General features: G+C 32.0%; 1 protein-coding gene across 2 annotated transcripts in view; it reads right to left on the bottom strand.

Moving 5' to 3' along the window:
• Window positions 1–8,747: 8,747 nt before the first annotated feature.
• dipk2aa (divergent protein kinase domain 2Aa) overlaps window positions 8,748–19,300 on the bottom strand; it is a 32,122-nt gene continuing 21,569 nt past the window's right edge. For both annotated transcript variants that reach the window (XM_051095976.1, XM_051095985.1), the window contains one exon: window positions 8,748–10,231. In XM_051095976.1, coding sequence (XP_050951933.1) covers window positions 9,891–10,231 — 341 coding nt within the window. In that variant the 3' untranslated portion in view covers window positions 8,748–9,890. The remainder of the gene's footprint in view (window positions 10,232–19,300) is intronic.

The raw sequence follows: 19,300 nt of genomic DNA, 5'->3' as shown, positions 1-19,300 counted from the left end.
TATTAAACTATTTCTTGGTATGATTTTAAATCTGTATTTAACCTCAGAATGATCTCAAAGTAAATAAGAGGTGTTAAGTCTGAATTTGTGTGGCTGTGCTTTAAATTAAATTATTACAGGCTCTATGGAATGCTTGATTCTGATTGGTCAGTCATGACATTCCAAGGTATGTTACGCCCCGATAATCATCAGGGCAACTTAAGTCGGCACTATATTCTTGATAGTTTTTCTTGGTGGAAGCTTTGCATCTGGTTAGCTAATAAAATATTAAAACTCAATTCAATATTATGTTTACAATTTCTTAATTCTGTCATCTGGCCACTTGCTAGCAACTGATTCCCTGGAAGCTTTGTGTTCAAATATTTCACCTCAGATCAGTGTTTTCTGTTTAATTGTTTACTTTTGTGGCAAGCAGCTGTGTAATAAGTGGGATAATGTACATCCAGCCAGTTGTTATCACAAAATAAAGATGTATATTACATCTTACTTATTATAATCTTAATACAAATGATGAATTTTGAAAGTCTGACAGTAATCAGTGTTGAGTGCCACTGTAAGGTTAACTCTGCCTGGTTTAAATGATTAACAGTTGAAACTATTGGAAAATTAGAAAAGTAATCAAAAAGTAATCAAATGTAATAAGTAACATTACTTTAATAAAGTAACTAAAAAGTTACACTATATTACATTTTAAATAGGGTAACTTGTATAACCTATTACATTTCCAAAGTAACCTTCCCAACACTGCTGAGAGACCATTTTGAATGCTCAGGAAACCTTTGTAGGTGTTTTGAGTTGATTAGCTGATTGGCATGTCACTGTATTCTAATTTGTTGAGATAGTGAATTGGTGGGGTTTTGTTAAATGTGAGCCAAAATCATCACAATTAAAAGAACCAAAGACTTAAACTACTTCAGTCTGTGTGCATTGAATTTATTTAATACACAAGTTTCACAATTTGAGTTGAATTACTGAAATAAATGAACTTTTCCACGACATTCTAAATTATTGAGATGCAGTATTACTTTGAAGCCATAGCAGAATTGTTGTGCATCTCCAAGTAACATTGCAGTGTTTAGTTTCTGAATGAATCCACGTTTTGAACGAATCTTGTAAACCAATGATTCAAAAGCCCATTTATAAAGAGAGCCATTTACTTCATTCCTGAATGAATCAGCCGTTTGAACGAATTGAATGAATAAATTAATGACTCATAAAGACATTTACCACCACCTGATGGCAGGTTTAGTTTCTTATTTAGAGTGTTATTTCATTTGAAAAAAAAAAAAAGAAGAAAAATAAAAATTAAACACGGTGGTCATTTACTCACCGTCATGTCATTTCAAGCCTTTCTTTTGTGGAACATGAAAGAAGGTATTTTGAAGACTGTTGGCAACAAATCTTCAACAATCTTCTTTTATGTTTTTGTTGTTGTTGTTGTTGTTGTTGTTGTTTTATGTGCTTAGTTTACGTTAGGCTGTTGCAGCCTAAATGTTTATGTGTAATAAATTCTCTGTTAAATCAAATAAAATATATCTTTCTAAAGCTACACTTTAAATTTTTTTTTAACATTTATTTTGCGATTAATTAGATTAATCAATCGAAACATAATGTTTGCAATAAAAGACTATTTTCCCAAAATATTCTGTATATATTTATTAAAATGAAAATACACATTCAAGATGGTACACTAAATGCCTATTATGTCAAAAATCCAAGATGGTGGATGAAATGTGAATTTACTTATAAATTATTCATATCTATAAAACTGCTTGAAATAATTTCAAACATCTTGTTATTTTTAAATCTGTGTGGGCTATGAATATTTAGCTCAGTGAAAATATAAATAAATATTTTTAAAAGATTATTTTATCTCTAAAATTGTGTGTATATTTATTGGCAACATTTTCTACAGTTTAAGGTTTATATTGTTCAATAATCTAAATATACATGGCTCATTTTTTTTATATCAGCATCAAATAAATTATATTTATAATCTATAATATAACCTCATATCGTCCACCATCTTGGATTTATAATTTTTTACTAAGCATACGTGTAATTAATTCAGTACTGTGTACTAATGTGTAAAATAAAAAATAAATAAATAAATAAATAAAAAGTTTGTTTAAATATTTAAAAACAAATATTTAACTGAATATTTCACCAATTGTGTGTGCTACATGTATTTAGTTCACTTAAAATATAATATATTTAGTTTAATACTGAAATCTTTTGATAAAGTTTCAAATAACTGAAATTGTACCTTAAAATGATCTATCTATTCATCCATTCATTTCACAAACTGCTTGTCTTATGTATAAAATATGTTATATAAAATATTAAGATGCACAATGTTTATCAACACTGACGATACATAATTTCCTGAGCACCAATTCAGCATATCAGAGTGATTTCTAAAGGATAATGTAACTGAAAAGCTTTGCATCAGGAATAAACTACATTTTAAAATATATAAAAATAGAAAACATTTATTTAAAATTGTAAAAATATTTCACAATATGTAGGGTCACAGGGATGCTGGAGACTTCTGACAAATATTGACATAAATAGTTTAAAATCATAAAAAAATATATAATAATAATAAAAAATACCTCCAACATTGTATGTACAATGTATATATTAATGCAATATACTGTATCAGAATAAGAAAGATAAAGTATATTCTCACACATCACCCATTTGAATGCCTGTTGATGCCTGTGTAGTGTCCAAATCAGTCATTTATGAGTCTTACTGTAGGAAGCAGCCACAGATGGCAGCTGTAGCCTATAGCTATGGTTTAGCTTGTGTGAGTTCTGCTTTGAGCTCTCAGTTGACAGTAGATATAGAGCGGCTTATGGTGTTGTCAGCACTGTCAGGTCAGGTGCTTGTCATTAAGACCTCAATTGTTTTATCTTTGTTTTCACTCAGTTTCCTATCTCCACCCTGAGCAATAGCAGTCCTGTTCCCCTCCAGAAGCTGCTTATTTGCTTCTTTCCTGTTGCCCCTATTTACAGTGAAATATAGCTGTAACATCTGTGCTTACAGCTCAAATTTCTGAAAACCACAAGCATGCGGTTGTTCCGAGTACATGCTGACATTTATGATGTGATGTTTTTGTCTGCATAATCAGAAACAAAGTGGCCGCAATGTGCAAAAGTTACCCGTTGAGACCGAATAACATTATTCACAGCTGTAAATTTGCCACTTCCAAATCGATTCATGAAGTTCAGTCTGTAAACCTGACCAAACATCCAGATAATGAAACAGTTGATATAACCCCACACAGCTGGACGGTCCTCTGACCGTAACGTGCAGATGTGTTCTAATTTAGGATCTGAATGACCATTTTCTTCTGGTGTTTTCTGAAACAACACCATTCAGATAAAACAGTACATTATACAGTGCACACATACACATGCACAGTGCCAAACCTCAATGGTTCTAATTTGATTTTAGAATAAATAAAGGCTAAGATTGGATCTGTTCTTCATAGAAAGTTGTCATAAATCCACTTTTCCGTTCTCGCTGAAGTTGCAGTCAACAATAACTCCAGTCTCAACAGCCTGTGATGCCTCGGTTCATGTTGGCAAAGGTTGCCGTGCATAGACTTTGCTGCACCATTACATAAAAATAAAGACTTCAGTATGTTTTAAACGGCATTCAAGCTGTACACTGAGGTCAAGACCTGTATCTTGACCTGTGCATCTTCACGCTGTTGTGTCAATGAAATAATGATGCCTTGCGAACTTATGGCCATTAAGCAGCCCACACATTACTGGCCAAGGCCATGTTACATTCAGATCATGTCTAAAGAAAAAGCTCCTCTTTGCTTCTTTCTGCAAATAAAGACATGGTGAACCTCATCTGTCCTAAAAAGACCTAGATCACAGTGTGGTAAAGTTTATAGTTACGCTACTGGGTTCTGGTAACATTTAAATACTGTAGTGCTGAGCAAGGTCAAAAATTTGAAGCTTGGGGTCTAAATCGCCATGAAATGTATATATAAAATAAGTGAATTTATTCCCTATAGTGAAATGTTCTTCCTTTTGAAAGAAATGAATGTTTATTTAGCAAGGATGGATTAAATTGCATCAAGTTGCATTAAAGTGATGGTAAAGACATTGATGTTTACTTAAAAATATATCTTAAATAAATTATGTTCTTTTAAACTTTCTAGTCATCTAAGAGTCCTGGAAAAAAAAATAAATAAATAAATAAATAAATAAACAAACTTTTCCACAAAAAATATTAAGGCGTATAACTGTTTTCAGTTGTCATTTATAAATAATTTAAAGTATTTTTAACAACAGTATTCAGCACTGACTAAATTATATTTATAATGCTAACTTTGTCCATCATCTTGGATTTATATATAGATTTTTTACTGAGCTAAGCGTACTTATAAATCATCAGTCTAAGAGTATGAGATTAAACATATAATATTTAAAAAAAAAGCCAAATTACTTCAAAGTAGTCGAAATATTTTAAGAATAAAATCAAAATTACTAGAATAAAGTCAAAATATTTAGAGAATAAAGTCGAAATTACGAGAATAAAATCAAAATATTCTGAGAATGAAGTCAAAATGATGAGAACAGTCAAAATATTTTGAGAATTAAATCGAAATATTTTGAAAATAAAATTGAAATTATGAGAATAAAGTTGAAATATTTTGAGAACATTCAAAATTACAAAAAAGTCAAAATATTTTGAGAATAAAGTCGAAATTACGATAATAAAGTTGTAGCAATACGAGAAAAATGTTTAAATATTTTGATAATAAAGTTGAAATGACGAGAAGAAAGTTGAAATATTTTGAGAATAAAGTTGAAATTATTAGAATTCAGTCGAAATATTTTGAAAATAAGTGAAAATTACAAGAATAAAGTTGAAATATTTTGAGAATAAAGTCAAAATTATGAGAATAAAGTCAAAATATGTTGAGAATTAAGTCGAAATATTTTGAGAATAAAGTCGAACTATTTTGATAATAAAGTTGAAATTACGAGAATAAAATTGAAATAGTTTGAGAATAAAGTTGAAATTACAAGAATAAAATCAAAATTGTGAGAATAAAGTCCAAATATTTTGAGAATAAAGTCAAAATAATGAGAATAGTCAAAATATATTGAGAATTAAGTCAAAACATTTTGAGAATAAAGTCAAAATTATGAGAATAGTTTAAATATTTTGAGAATAAAGCCGAAATTACGTTAATAAAGTTGTAGCAATACGAGAATAATGTTTATATATTTTGAGAATAAAGTCAAATAAATGTAATTGTAATTAGTTACAGTTACTGAGAAAAAATGTGTAATTAAATTACAATTACTTTTGAAAAATGCCAGTGATTACAAAGGGAATTACATCTGAATTTTTTCACACACCCACCCCCACTTACAAATTTAATTGACTTCTTTCATAAATTGCGTTGACTGCTCTAAAATTAGATACCAGTGTTTCAGGAGTTTAGGACACAGAATAGGACACATGCTTATTTGATAACTGTTTTATTTCCTATTTGGGTTTATGCATAAACATTATTTTTTTTAAGACTGTTTTTTCCAAGGCATTGTTAGATGCTAGTCTTTCCTGTCATAACTATGCAATTATTTGATTTCAAACCCAATATCATAGCTATTAAACTATTTCTTGTTATGATGTTATTTATGTTATGATTTTGTTATGACATTTAGCGCAACTGCACTCACTGTGACCCGAGTTCGATTCCTGTCTCGAGGTCCTTTGCCGATCCCACTCCCCTCTCTCCTCCCAGCTCTTTCCTGTCATCTCTCTACTGTCCTATCACAATAAAAGGCATAAAAAGCCCAAAAAAATAAGTAAAAAAAAAAAAAAAAAGTCTGAATTTGTGGTGGCTGTGCTTTGAATTAAATTATTACACTAATAAAATATTAAAGCTTAATTCAATATTATGTGAACAATTTCTTAATTATTATAAAAAAAATCTTTGAAAACATAAAAAAAAATCTTACTGACCCCAAACTTTTAAGTGGGTGTGTATATCTTAACAGTGTGTTTGGTTCGTTAGGATATCTTGTATATTTCATTGTGGATATGATTTTATATCTAATAACCATGTTTTTTAAGATAAAACATGCTTTCAGCATTTGAGAGGACAAGTACCTTTTATATGGTTTTAAAAAAAATCTAAATATCCCCCTTAAAATCACAAATATCGCTTCTAAACAAAAGGCTTCTAATAAAAACATCTGACACTGGCGATCATTTACTTTTTCCACTTTCCAAAACGCTATAAAAAGCCTGAAACTTTTGCTTGTTGGGCTTTTGGCTCGATTTAGCCTAGAGTGTATGAAACGGGTGAATAATATGAATGGTTTCGGCCTGTCTGGGATATTGGATGTCTTTTTTACCCTCAATTTTCCCTCTCCACTAGATCTCAAGAACTGTCAGAGCGGTGCTGACTCTGTATTCTCTAATCCTTGCCATGGGTTTTGCAACCAGAGGAAGAAATCTATATTTAGATGCCATGGGTGAATGTGTTTAACTTTAGCCCAGAGTCACTCCATTCATCACAGGAACACACTCAAAGGAGGGCAAACCTTGACTCCAGCTTCAGGCCCTGATATTAATGACTTCTGTGGTCAACCGAACGGCAAACGCTTTATATTTATTTACAGTATATCGGCCTACAAAAATAACGTTTTGCCTGACAATTCTTGATTATCCTGAAGCGATTCACATTGTGTTGAAGCTAAAGGACTGGAAATAAGGTTGGTGTTCTGTTCAGTTTCTCAAGTCTTCTCACACTTCTCTCTCCTGCTCAGGATGTGTGTGTTGGCTTCATTCCAGATGAAACCATATGGAGGTCTTCAGACACACACACACACACACACACCTGAAGATATTTTATTACTTCAGGAATCAAAACGATGCAGCCTTGAATTGAATTTCTGCCATTATCAAAACTCATAATGCATTCAATAGTGCTGATTCAATAAAGAAAATAAATCAGAGCAGGTAAGTATAGACATATTTTAATATAATTTTATATTCTCATCCAGTCGAAAATACAACTTTTGAATGAAAGGCACAGTACGACCAGACTTTTCCTTAGTCTCAAAACAAACACGTACAGAAAGCAGACTTTTCTCTTTACAGAATAAATCATATTTCAACAAACAGGGGTTTTCAAAAGTTGGAATGCCTACAAACCAATACGAAATGTTTAAAGCGATAATTCATTAGGCTCAATCAACTCCCAATATTGCTTAGTACAAACATGGCAAGTGGCACACGGGTAACATTATTAGGGGAAAAAAAGAACATTAAAATATGCAGACAAAATTGATGAGGGCAGAACATTAAAGGGTCTAAAAACTATGATCTGACAATGTAGTACAACTTGTCCCTGTAAACACAATGCACGTGCAAGTGAAGGAGACAGTATGTCATGGTTGCATGGTAAACTGTATTGGTCCAAAAAGCAGAAGATAAAAAGAACAACAATAACAAATGTTTATGAAGACAGAAATGTGAAAAATAAGAGCTTTATTGTGGTTTCCCTTTTGAACAATCTTGGTCAAAGCATTGCTGAAAGAACAAACTAAACCACACAATGATGACAATATTCTTTGGTATTTTTATTCTTGCATACTCTGTTGTTTCGAATCCATTTTGTTCTCCTTTCTGTATTTTCATTTCAGGTTTGATTTTTTTTTTTTTTTAATCGAGTCATCCAACTATCATCAATGGCACTGATTGCCACTTTTACGAGAAGCATTAACGTCTCACCAAAACGGTTCATTGTAACAGGAAACACTTGATCAAATTTTCCTTTCATAAGAGGCATAATCTGACCAATCACACTTTCAAATTCAGTTAAGACTTGACTTCCTGTAGCAAAGAAACCAGGTGGTTAATCGAATATAGAGACTAAAATAAAACCCAAATGGATGAATCTCAAAGCCTGTCATGAACATGTCCTAGTGATATTTCACCCCAAAAATCAAATTTTGCTTAAAGAAAACATATAATGAAAAACACAACAAAACTAAACAAACCAAAACCCAAATTTAAGCCCAAAAAAAGGAGATAAAAGAACAAAAAAAAAAAAAAAAAAAAACAAGCAAACAAACAAAAGCCTTAACATCTTGGGCATTATGATCATAAAAAAAAAAAAAAAAAAAAAAAAAAAAAAATTATATAATTATAATTATATTCCTCTGCAACACAAAAAAAAAAAAAAAAAAAAAAAAAAAATATATATATATATATATATAATAATAATAATAATAATAATAATATATATATATATATATATATATATATATATAAAATAACAACAACAATAATAATAATAATATTAAATTATTATTATTATTATTATTATTATTATTATTATTATTATTATTACAGATTACTACTACACTCCTTTAAATGTACACTGATTAACATTTTTAATGGCATTTTTACTGTCTTGTTTTGTGACAAAAAACAGAACAAAACACCCCCCCCCAAAAAAAACAAACAAAAACAAAAACTAAACAGAATAAAAAGAAAAAAACAAAAATTATAAAACTAAGCAAGCCAAAACAAAAAGCAAAACAAATAAATATATATATAAAATTATATTCCTTGCAAACACAGGAGTAGTAATAATAATAATAATAATAATAATAATAATAATAATAATAATAATAATTATTATTGTTATTGTTATTATTATTATTATTATTATTATTATTATTATTATTCTCCTTCTTTAAATTTACACTGATTAACAGCATTTTTATTGTCTTGTTTTGCAACACTAAACAGAACATAACTAAAAATTAAACAAGCCAAAACAAACAAAAAAGCAACAAAACAAAAAATTACAAATGAAAGAGCAGAAAACAAAAACTGGGAAAAAAAGGAATATATCTATATTTGCTAAGACAGGAAAATATTATATTTCATAATAATAATAATAATAATTATTATTATTATTATTATTATACTTTAAATTTACACTGATTTAAATTTTTAACAGCATTTTTACTGCCTTGTTTTGCGACAAAAACAAAACAAAAAGAAATAAAAAACTAAAAAAAACAGAACAGAATAAAAAGACAAAACAAAAAACACAACAAAACTAAACAAACCAAAACAAAAAAGTAAGCAAAAAACAACAACAACAACAAAATGATAAAATAGCCAAAAAAATAAATAAGAAAAAGAAGATAAAAGAGTAGAAAAAAATATATATATAAAAAATAAAACAAACAAACAAACAAAAGGCTTAACATCTTGGCATTATGATCATGTGCAAAAAATAAAATAAAAAAAGACAAAGAAAAAATGCTCCTAAAATATAATTATATTCTGTGGAATATATACAGAGGAATATATTAAATTCCAAACTTTTTTGTGGGGGCGGTGGCAACCTGGACATGTTTTTGTTAAGATTCACCCATACATAAACAAAGCTCCCTGTGTCACTTCAGCTATAACCCCTGCTCACCCAATTTATAAATTAATTAGAAACCATATTACAGGATCCTAATCAGAACCTATAATAGCAGCAAGGGTTCACTGAAGCATCAGATATTACAATCAACTCACAATCACACACACACATAGACACACACACACACACACACACACACTAGTGTGATCACAGCAGTTTGAGCCTCTACTCTGCTGATTTTCACACGACCCTTTAATCCATGTTCATGTGCAAACTTCTTTAATTAGCCCCGGGCAGGACTGGAGCCAATGTTGGCATGATTGATAGCGGCAACAAAATAGCGACTCCCTTGAAAGTGAACGAATGTGTTCCAGAATCTGGTAGCACATTTGTAAAAGTACTTCAGAGGTCTTTTTTGAGTGGGGGGGCCACAGAACGTCCCCTGTTCTCGACACTACCTGTTAGTATTGCTCAGCTGTGTGAGTTGTGTCAGGTACTCCCGCAGTTCTTTAGCTGCCTGGAAGCGGCCGTACTGTCTCTGTGGCCTGGTGCACTCGTCCAGCAGGGTCGTTAGTCGCCCGTCTTTGACCACGTCGGCAGGGGGGTCGTGGAGGAGACCGCCCGTGGTGCCACGCCAAGTGGCGAATCTGGAGAGCAGGTTCTGACAGATAGCGTAGTAGTTGTGGTCCACGGTGACTCGAGAGCAGAGGATGTCCTTGGAGAAGGAGAGACAGGCCTCTTTGTCGCACTCCTCGTAGCGGCTCTCGTACCACACGTCATAGCTCTCTGGTTTATCTGAGGGGTTAAAAAATATTTACATATAAATACAAAAGTCAAAAAGGTGCATAGTAGAATAAACCTCAAAATCAACATGAAACAGCATTTGCAGCACATGTTTCTGGATGAAACAGGACATTCGATAATTCAATACTGAAGGCTGAGGTTAAGGCCCTATGATTTCAATTTACAGTATAACAGAATGTCATTGAATTGAGCAAATTTTAGATGAATGTCAAAAGCAGGCCTGTATGCTTAAAGAAGAACTCCACTTCCAGAACAACAACTTACAGATAATGTACTCACCCCCTTGTCATCCAAGATGTTCATGCCTTTCTGTCTTCAGTCGTAAAGACATTATGGTTTTTGAGGAAAACACTTCAGGATTTTTCTCCATATAATGGACGCTTTAAATGCGGCTTCAAAGGGCTCTAAATGATCCCAGCCGAGGAAGAAGGGTCTTATCTAGCGAAACGATCTGTCATTTTTTTCCGAAAAATAAAAAAATTGTATACTTTTTAAGCACAAAAGCTCGTGTAGCACAGGTTTTGGGATGTGCGTCCACAATGCAATGAATTAGTAATGAGTCGTTCTTGAACGATTCTATCATTTTGAACGAATCTTTAATGTGACTCGGGAAGAACAAGTTGTCTCGGGGAGTGATTTGCGCATGCGCAACATCCTATTAGGCTCTGTACTGGAATTAGTTCACCTGTTTCGAGTCTTCGGAAGCTTTTGTTCTTAAAAAGTATAAAAAAAAAAAATAAAAAAAAAAATATAGATAAGACCCTTCATCCTCGGCTGGGATCGTTTAGAGCCCTTTAAAGCTGCATTTAAACTGCATTTTGGAAGTTCAAAATCGGGGCACCAATGAAGTCCATTATTTGAAGAAAAATCCCGAAATGCTTTCTTTACAACTGAAGACAGAAAGACATGAACATCTTGGATGACAAGGGGGTGAGTAAATTATTTGTAAATTGTTGTTCTGGAAGTTGAATTCTCCTTTAATCAATTCACAATATTGGCTTGTGTTTGTGAATACTAAAGTCCAAAAATACAGCTTTTTAAATATTAAGTCTGCTTTTTTATCTTTGCGTCTACTACACAAACTTAAGTACGTGTGATGCTTGTGGTATTTTCAACATCTGCCATCTCACTGTATGAGGACATGAACTTCATCTCCAGAGCTGTTCTGAGGTTTCACTTCATCAGCATTTCATTTTTTTCATTTGATAAAAATCATTGTCATGGCACAGAGTAGACACAGACACTCAAAGGTCTTCATGACAATGCGTTTAAATAAAAGTTAGGTTTAATTTGAAGAAACTGTGACAGAAATATATTACTATTGCACAGCAGACTGTACTTAAAGTAATAATAACAAAATAATTTAAATTTACACTGCCGTTGAAATGTTATTTTTTAATTTATACATTTCTTATGCTCATCAAGGCTGCATTTAATCAATCAAAAATCAAGAAAAAAAAAGAATAATTTTGTGAAATATTATTTCAATATAAAATAAATGTTATCTATGTGAATATTTTTTAAAAAAATATATATTTATTCCTGTGATGCAAAGCTGAATGTTCATCATCATTACTCCAGTTTTCAGTGTCACATGATCCTTCAGAAATCATTTTAATATGCTGATTTATTATCAATATAGAAAACAGTTGTGCTTCTTAATATTTAGTTGGAACCTGTGATATATATATATATATATATATATATATATATATATATATATATATATATATATATATATATATATAGTAATAAATATATAGTAATATATTTCTGTCACATATATATATATATATATATATATATATATATATATATATATATATATATATATATATATATATTACCCGCCATTTTAATTTTCATTTAATTGCTTTTATTTTTGTTCACATTTTCATTTTTCATCATGAACCTACAGGATGATAGTGTAGTGATCAACAACAAAATATGCTAAAAACCAACAACAACAACAAAATACGCTAGGGCTGGGTAAAAAATAAAAAATAAAAAATTATAATGTATTATAAATTATATATACAAAAGATTTGTGACAGTTTCATTTTTGTTCTGAATCCCGTGCTCTGCTGCCACACTGGAGCGCACTCGCCACCAACTGGACAGGGGTGGGAATTACAGTCACAAGTTACAGTAGATCACCCTCAATGTAATCTGTCCAAGCGATGGACAGCCTTCAAATTTTTCTGTCAGTAATAAAAATATTCCATCAATGACGGACAATTTACGGTTAACATGACCTCTGAGATTATATTAACTATATTAACTTAATTAAAAATGTAACCATGAAATCGAAAACAATTTAAATGAAAAACACAGAATTCTGGAGAAAAGAAATAGAAATGTAAAATGTGTTTTTTTTTTTTTGTTTTTTTTTTTTTTTTAACTAAAATTTTATTCAACCATTAAAATTTGATCCAGAAAAATTAAAACAAAAAAACAACATTTCATAGGGCCCTATGAAGTGGAGCTAGAGCAGAATAAGAGTTTTCAGTGTTGTGAAATGCCGCTGGTGTCATAAAGAGTTAGGACCCTTGTACAGCACAGTTCGGATTGGACCCCAGGGGGCAGCCGCTTGTAACAGCTAATCAAAAGCTGTTATTGCAATACCTTGTTGTAGTTAATCAAAACAGCCCAACACCTGTTATCGTTTTGTAGCTGTGGTAGCTAGATGCAGCATGTAGGGCAGATAAACAAAATATACTTTAAGCTTTAGTATAAACCATTAAAGGGTAAATGACTATGTATAATGTTACAAAAGTTTATTCTATTTCAAATAAATTAAGCTTTTGAGCTTTCCATTCATCGAAGAATCCAAAATAATAATAATAATAATAATAATAATAATAATAATAATAATAATAATAAGAATAAGAAGAAGAAGAAGAAGAAGAAGAAGAAGAAGAAGAAGAAGAAGAAGAAGAAATGTTATTTGAGCACTAAATCAGCATATCAGAATGATAAGTCATATCACACTGAGGACTGGAGTGATGGCTGCTGAAAACGTAGCTTTGTCATTTGTCATTTTCATCAAATAAATGCAGCATTAGTCAGCATAAGTAGTTCTCTTAAAAATAGGAAAAAAAAAAAATAAATAAATAAAAAATTCCCCAAAACTTTTAAATGGTAGTGTACAACTGATTTAGGAACAGAGAACTTTCCAGTCAAATTGTTTTGGGGTCCTAGAGAGACTGAACTCAGCAGGTGGACTCAATATTTCATGACGCCAAACATTATTTTTTAATCTATTCTTATTTCTTTACAATGTTAACTGGTATTTAATTACTCTTAATTATTACATTGAAAAGTCTAAAACATTAGCCTAAAACAATTCCTTAAAAACTATTTGGCTATTTGACAAAAAAATAAGACCAGAAACATGCATTCAGAAAGAGAAGGGAAAAAATGGTGTTAACATTCAACACAAGTTCAGTATCCTTTGCAGAAGCAATGATTGAACTTCTTGTCAAGTTCTCCTGTGTGTTTCACAACATGCCTTGTTTCAGTCAGCTGACTTTTATTCAATACGGCCTAATCCTTATTCCACTGGCTTTTCCTTTTAAAAACAACTTGCTGTTAGATTCTGTATATCAGACAAACATAAAAAAAAAACCTCTTTATCATTACACATTGCTTTATTTCTTGCAGAGTTTCAATCTTCAAACAGCACGACCTACACTAAAATGGAACAACGATCTGCAGAATAAAGACACCGACTTGATACAGAAGACAAGAAATTCTTCTGAACTCAAGTGCAGATCTTCTCTAGCCACCCATTTTAATGCTGAACAAATCAATAAAGCCGAGGATCCTGCAGAAATAGACTGGGCCATGACATTTACTCATCAGCAAAACTATATTGAGTCATAAAGTGCCTTAAAGACTTAGGGATCTGCTGTCTTGGTCATTTGACACAGCTCAATATCACGCCAATAACTAATTAGAGAAAATGAAGTCACCGTGCTGCCAATCACTCTCGTGGGAGCCAATTACGAGATCCAGAGGAGGTAATGCGCCACAGCCAATCAGACCGCACGCTGGCTTCAGTGCGTTTCTCTTTTGCGGTGTGTGCTGAGAATCACATCCAGAGGTTTATGGAGGGACGCCACAAAATAGGAAATATAACTGTTCAAGAACTGATAGAAATCTTAAACTAAAGCATCAATCATAATCATTTGTTTACCTGTCACTTCTATGGAACACAAAAGAACCTCATTGACTTCCATTGCACGGAACAGATGAAACCATCTTCAATTATGTTTCTTTGTGTTTCGCAGAAGAGAAGAAATTCATATAGGTTTGGAACAACATGAGGGTGAGTAAATGATGACAACATTAATTTTTGAGTGAACTGCCCACCCATAAAATATAACTAAAGCTGAATAGGTTAACACTTTACAATAAAGTCTCATTAGTTAACATTAATGTAACTTAGGGTTGGGATCAGTCGATATCAATAATTATCACAATAAATGTCATATATTTATTTCTTTCAAGTTTAAAGTCAGATTTTTGCTCCAAAGTGAAAGTTGTAGAAATCAGACCATTAATTTTCCTTAACAATAAATAAATATCTAAACAGAAAAATTAATTTTTGCATGTTCTAATGATTTCTGTCGTTTAAAATCAAGAAACAGGTTTGGGTTGTCTGATAATGACGATGATAATAAACAATAATAATAATAATAATAATAATAATAATAATAATAATAATAATAATAATAATAATAATATCACTTTTTGTGTCTCTTAGAAATGCACATTTGATAGTAGCTTGAGGATGCAGAGGTAAATTTTTGTTCATTATCAATCAGTAACATCTGTAAAAATTATAGCAGCCTCAGTTTAATATGGTGAAATGTATTCTGACCCAGTTTTTTGTTTTTTTATGGTCTTCTATAGTAGCAAGCATACATTTTAAATCATCATAAACACAGTTAAAACCACACATAATGGTACCCCAATACCATGGTAAAAATATAACTACATGGTTTTATAGGTAGCCTATTTGTATGAAAAACGGTAGTCTAAAAACATTCAGTATAAATGCACACATAGCTTAATCACAAATACATACATACTATAATTATATACCATTACTCCTGTAATAAAATTCAATGTGAATATCCCACATTGCTGCCACAATACCATGGTGCAGTGAGTGTTACTACAGTAAATCCATGGTAAATGATGGTGATATGTAGATTGAAAAGCCTTCTGACTGTCTCGTTGCACACAGCTTTCAACTAGGATGACCACCTGGCAACAGGGCTGTTGCGGGACATAGATGTGATTTTGCAGGACAATGCGGGACACGTGTGAGACTGATACATTTTCTACTGTTATGCTATGTAAATACTTGTTACATCTGTTGTCATATGCGCTAATCTGTATTTCTGAGCGCGCACATGCACGCGAGAGAAAACGCGTCTTTTAATGAGAGTAAAGAGAATCCGTCTGCGAGAGAAGAGATTTGTGCTTGCGCATTTTGATGCGCACCGCATTACAATAATGTGCTCTAGACATTTGTCATTTGTCTTTTTTTTTTTTTTTAACTAGTTAATGGTCGAGATAATAAATGCATCTTCTCCAGTGAGCTCGCGCAGCGCAGCAGTTTGAACTTTGGTCCGAGAGGATAAATGGTCCATGTGGCACGATTCAAATGAGTCGCGCTGTTTTGTTCCGCTTTTGGCACATAAAAATTATGATCGAACATTTATCGAACTCTTCATTTCTCTTAGAGAAAAATTATATTGTGATAACTATCGTTATTGAATTACCACCCAGCCCTAATGTAAACTATGAACAAAATATTTTACAGCATTTTTTCCTTAACGTTTTTTTAATGTGTTTAATGTGTCACAGTGTTTTAACTAATAATAACAAAAACATATGTGACCCTGAATATATAATTTGTTAGGATAGAACAAAATGTCTTTATGGAACATGATCTTTACTTAATTTTCGAATGATTTTTGCCATAAAAGGAAAATCAATCATTTTGACCCATACAATGTATTTTTGGCTATTGCTACAAATATACCCCAGCGACTTAAAACTGGTTTTGTGGTCCAGGGTCACATATTTTGATCATGGTAAACTTAATGAACTAAGTTTAATGAATTCTGTTGAAGTATTATTCTTAGTTCATGTAGTCATGTTAACAAATGAAGTCTTATTACAAAGTGTTACCATTAAAATGTTATTAAATCAACAAAATTGCCAACATTTAAGATACTGGCAATAAAAAACCACCTCCTGTGAATAGAAATCATTTCTGAACGCATGAAGAGCAATCTTTTAAAGGCTCACATTTTTTTAATTAATGCACTGAGATATTATAAGCAGAATTAATTAAATTTAGAAGATGAATAAAAGCGCCTCTATCCAATGCCCTCTGCAAAATGACTTCCAACCTTGATGCCCACACATGTCCAGAGAAGTGGTTTGACATAAGCGCACATCAATTCAGAATAGAAACTGAATAAAAAAAAGCTTGTGTTATCTAACATTTCAGAAAGACCCATCTGCAAGCAAACGCACACACACACGAGCTCCATTCAGATAAACGCTGGCAGGCTGAAGCAAATAGCCATTGTTATGTAGCACACATGCTCCAAGTTCATCCGCCAGCTCAGTCTGGCCTCTCTGGATGGCAGATCCACTGGCACACATACTTGGTCCAGCACTGCACCCACCCATGCCAACTCGCTACCATCCAGAATCAAAAGTGCAGCTTTGGGCCATGTTCATCTGTTGCAAATGCTTCAATAGCAATACTTACTTAAATGTGAATCTGTAATTTAAATCCCATGCATTATCAAATTAGGGGCTCTATCAGGGCCAAAAATTAACTTTTCAATTAAGGGGGATTACATTCAAGGACATTTTTTAAACCTTTGTATTAGGAATGTGACAACGCACTCTGTGCTGGTTGAAAATTGATAGAAATGTGTGCTAATTCAAGCCGGTTGAGATTGGGGGTGGGAGTTTATGCGAATGTATCTCTGAGGGAAACTGACTGTCTTTAGAAAAGTCTAGCTGGTATTTTCTTTTCATCTTGCCTATTTATGATGCATATTAATCTAAAATCATATCTAAATGCCTCTGATTGCCCACTGCATTCATAAACTCAAAAGAAATGTCTTTGAAAAAGCTACAAGAAAGATCTACAGTTGAAGTCAAAAGTTTACATGCACCTTGCAGAATGATAATTTTACCAAAATATGAAGGATCATACAAAAAGCATGTTATTTTTTATTTAGTATTGACCTCAATAAGATATTTCACATACAGTAAAAGATGTTTACATATAGTCCACAAGAGAAAACAGTTAAGTTTATAAAAATGACCCTGTTCAAATGTTTACATACACTTAATTCATACACTTAAGTCCACTTCCAAAACAAAGATTCTCATATAATGTACTCACCCCCTTGTCATCCAAGATGTTTATGTCTTTCTTTCTTCAGTAGTAAAGAAATTATTTATTTATTTGAGGAAAACATTTCAGCATTTTTCTCCATATAATGGACTCATATGGTGCCCCGATTTTGAACTTCCCAAAATGCAGTTTAAATGTGGCTTCAAACGATCCCAAATGCAGTTGTAAATTATCCCAGCCGAGGAAAAAGGGTCTTATCTAACGATTGGTTATTTTCATAAAAATAATACAATTTATATACTTTTTAATCTAAAACGCTCATCTTGCCTTTCTCTCCCTGAACTCTGTGTATTCTAAATCAAGACAGTTAGGGTATGTCGAAAAACTCCAATTGTATTTTCTCCCTCAACTTTAAAAAATATCCTACATCGCTGAAGTTCCGACCCAGTCTTTGCAAAGTGAACATGCAAAGATCAAACACTCCTAACAAAAAAGGTAAAACAGCGATATAGGACAATTTCGAAGTTGAGGGAAAACATGAGATGGGAGTTTTTCAACATACCCTAACTGTCATGAACCAGAACAAAAACAATCCAGGCAGAGTAAGACAAGACAAGCGTTTGGCATTAAAAAGTATATAATTTATATTGTATAATATTGTATTATTTTTATGAAAATAACCGATCGTTTCGCTAGATAAAACCCTTCTTCCTTAGCTGGGATCATTTACAACCGCATTTGGGATCGTTTGAAGCCGCATTTAAACTGCATTTTGGAAGTTCAAAATTGGTGCATCATACAGACCATTTCGTCAGATGGCCCCGATACACTTCCTGTTTCTTTTTTTTTTAACTTTCCACAAACATCACAAAAAAATACAACCAACATAACATTTGACTGGATGAAAATGTTACATTAGCATCTTTAAGATGTATTTGTATATGTGAAATAAAATAAAAAATAAAAAACAAAAAAACAGGAAGTGCTTCTGGACCGGTGTTGTTTACATCTAGCGAAATGGTCTATAAGTCCATTATATGGAGAAAAATGCTGAAATGTTTTCCTCAAAAAAATCTAATTTTTTTTTTATGACTGAAGACAGACAGACATGAACATCCTGGATGACAACGGGTTGAGTACATTATATGTGAATCTTTGTTTTGGAAGTGGACTTCTCCTTTAATACTGTGTTGTTACCTGAATGATTTATAGCTGTTTAGTGATGATTGTTAATGAGTTTCTTGTTTCACCTGAACAGTTAAACTGCCTGCTGTTCTTCAGAAAAAAAAATCCTTTGGGTCAAACTAATTATTTGGTTTTTAAGCATTTTTGTGTATTTGAACGCTTTCCAACAATGACTGTATGATTTTGAGATCCATCTTTTCACACTGAGAACACCTAAGGGACTCATATGCAACTATTACAAAAGCTTTAAACACTCACTGATGCTTCAAAAGGAAACACAGTGCATTAAGAGACGGGGGGGTGAACACTTTTTGAATTTGAAGATCAGGGTAAATTTAACTTATTTTGTAAGTATCTTCTGTAGCTTCTGAAGGCAGGTCTAAATGGGGGAAAAAAAAAGAAAAAAAAAAAAAAAGATATTTAGGCAAAATAAGATTTATTCTGTTCAAAAGTTTACACCCCCTGGCTCCTAAGGC

This window comes from Labeo rohita, chromosome 2 (assembly GCF_022985175.1).
Source record: "Labeo rohita strain BAU-BD-2019 chromosome 2, IGBB_LRoh.1.0, whole genome shotgun sequence".
NCBI classification, from domain to species: domain Eukaryota; kingdom Metazoa; phylum Chordata; class Actinopteri; order Cypriniformes; family Cyprinidae; genus Labeo; species Labeo rohita.
Note: the sequence above shows the minus strand (reverse complement) of the source record. Positions and strands in the feature narration are given on the sequence as shown.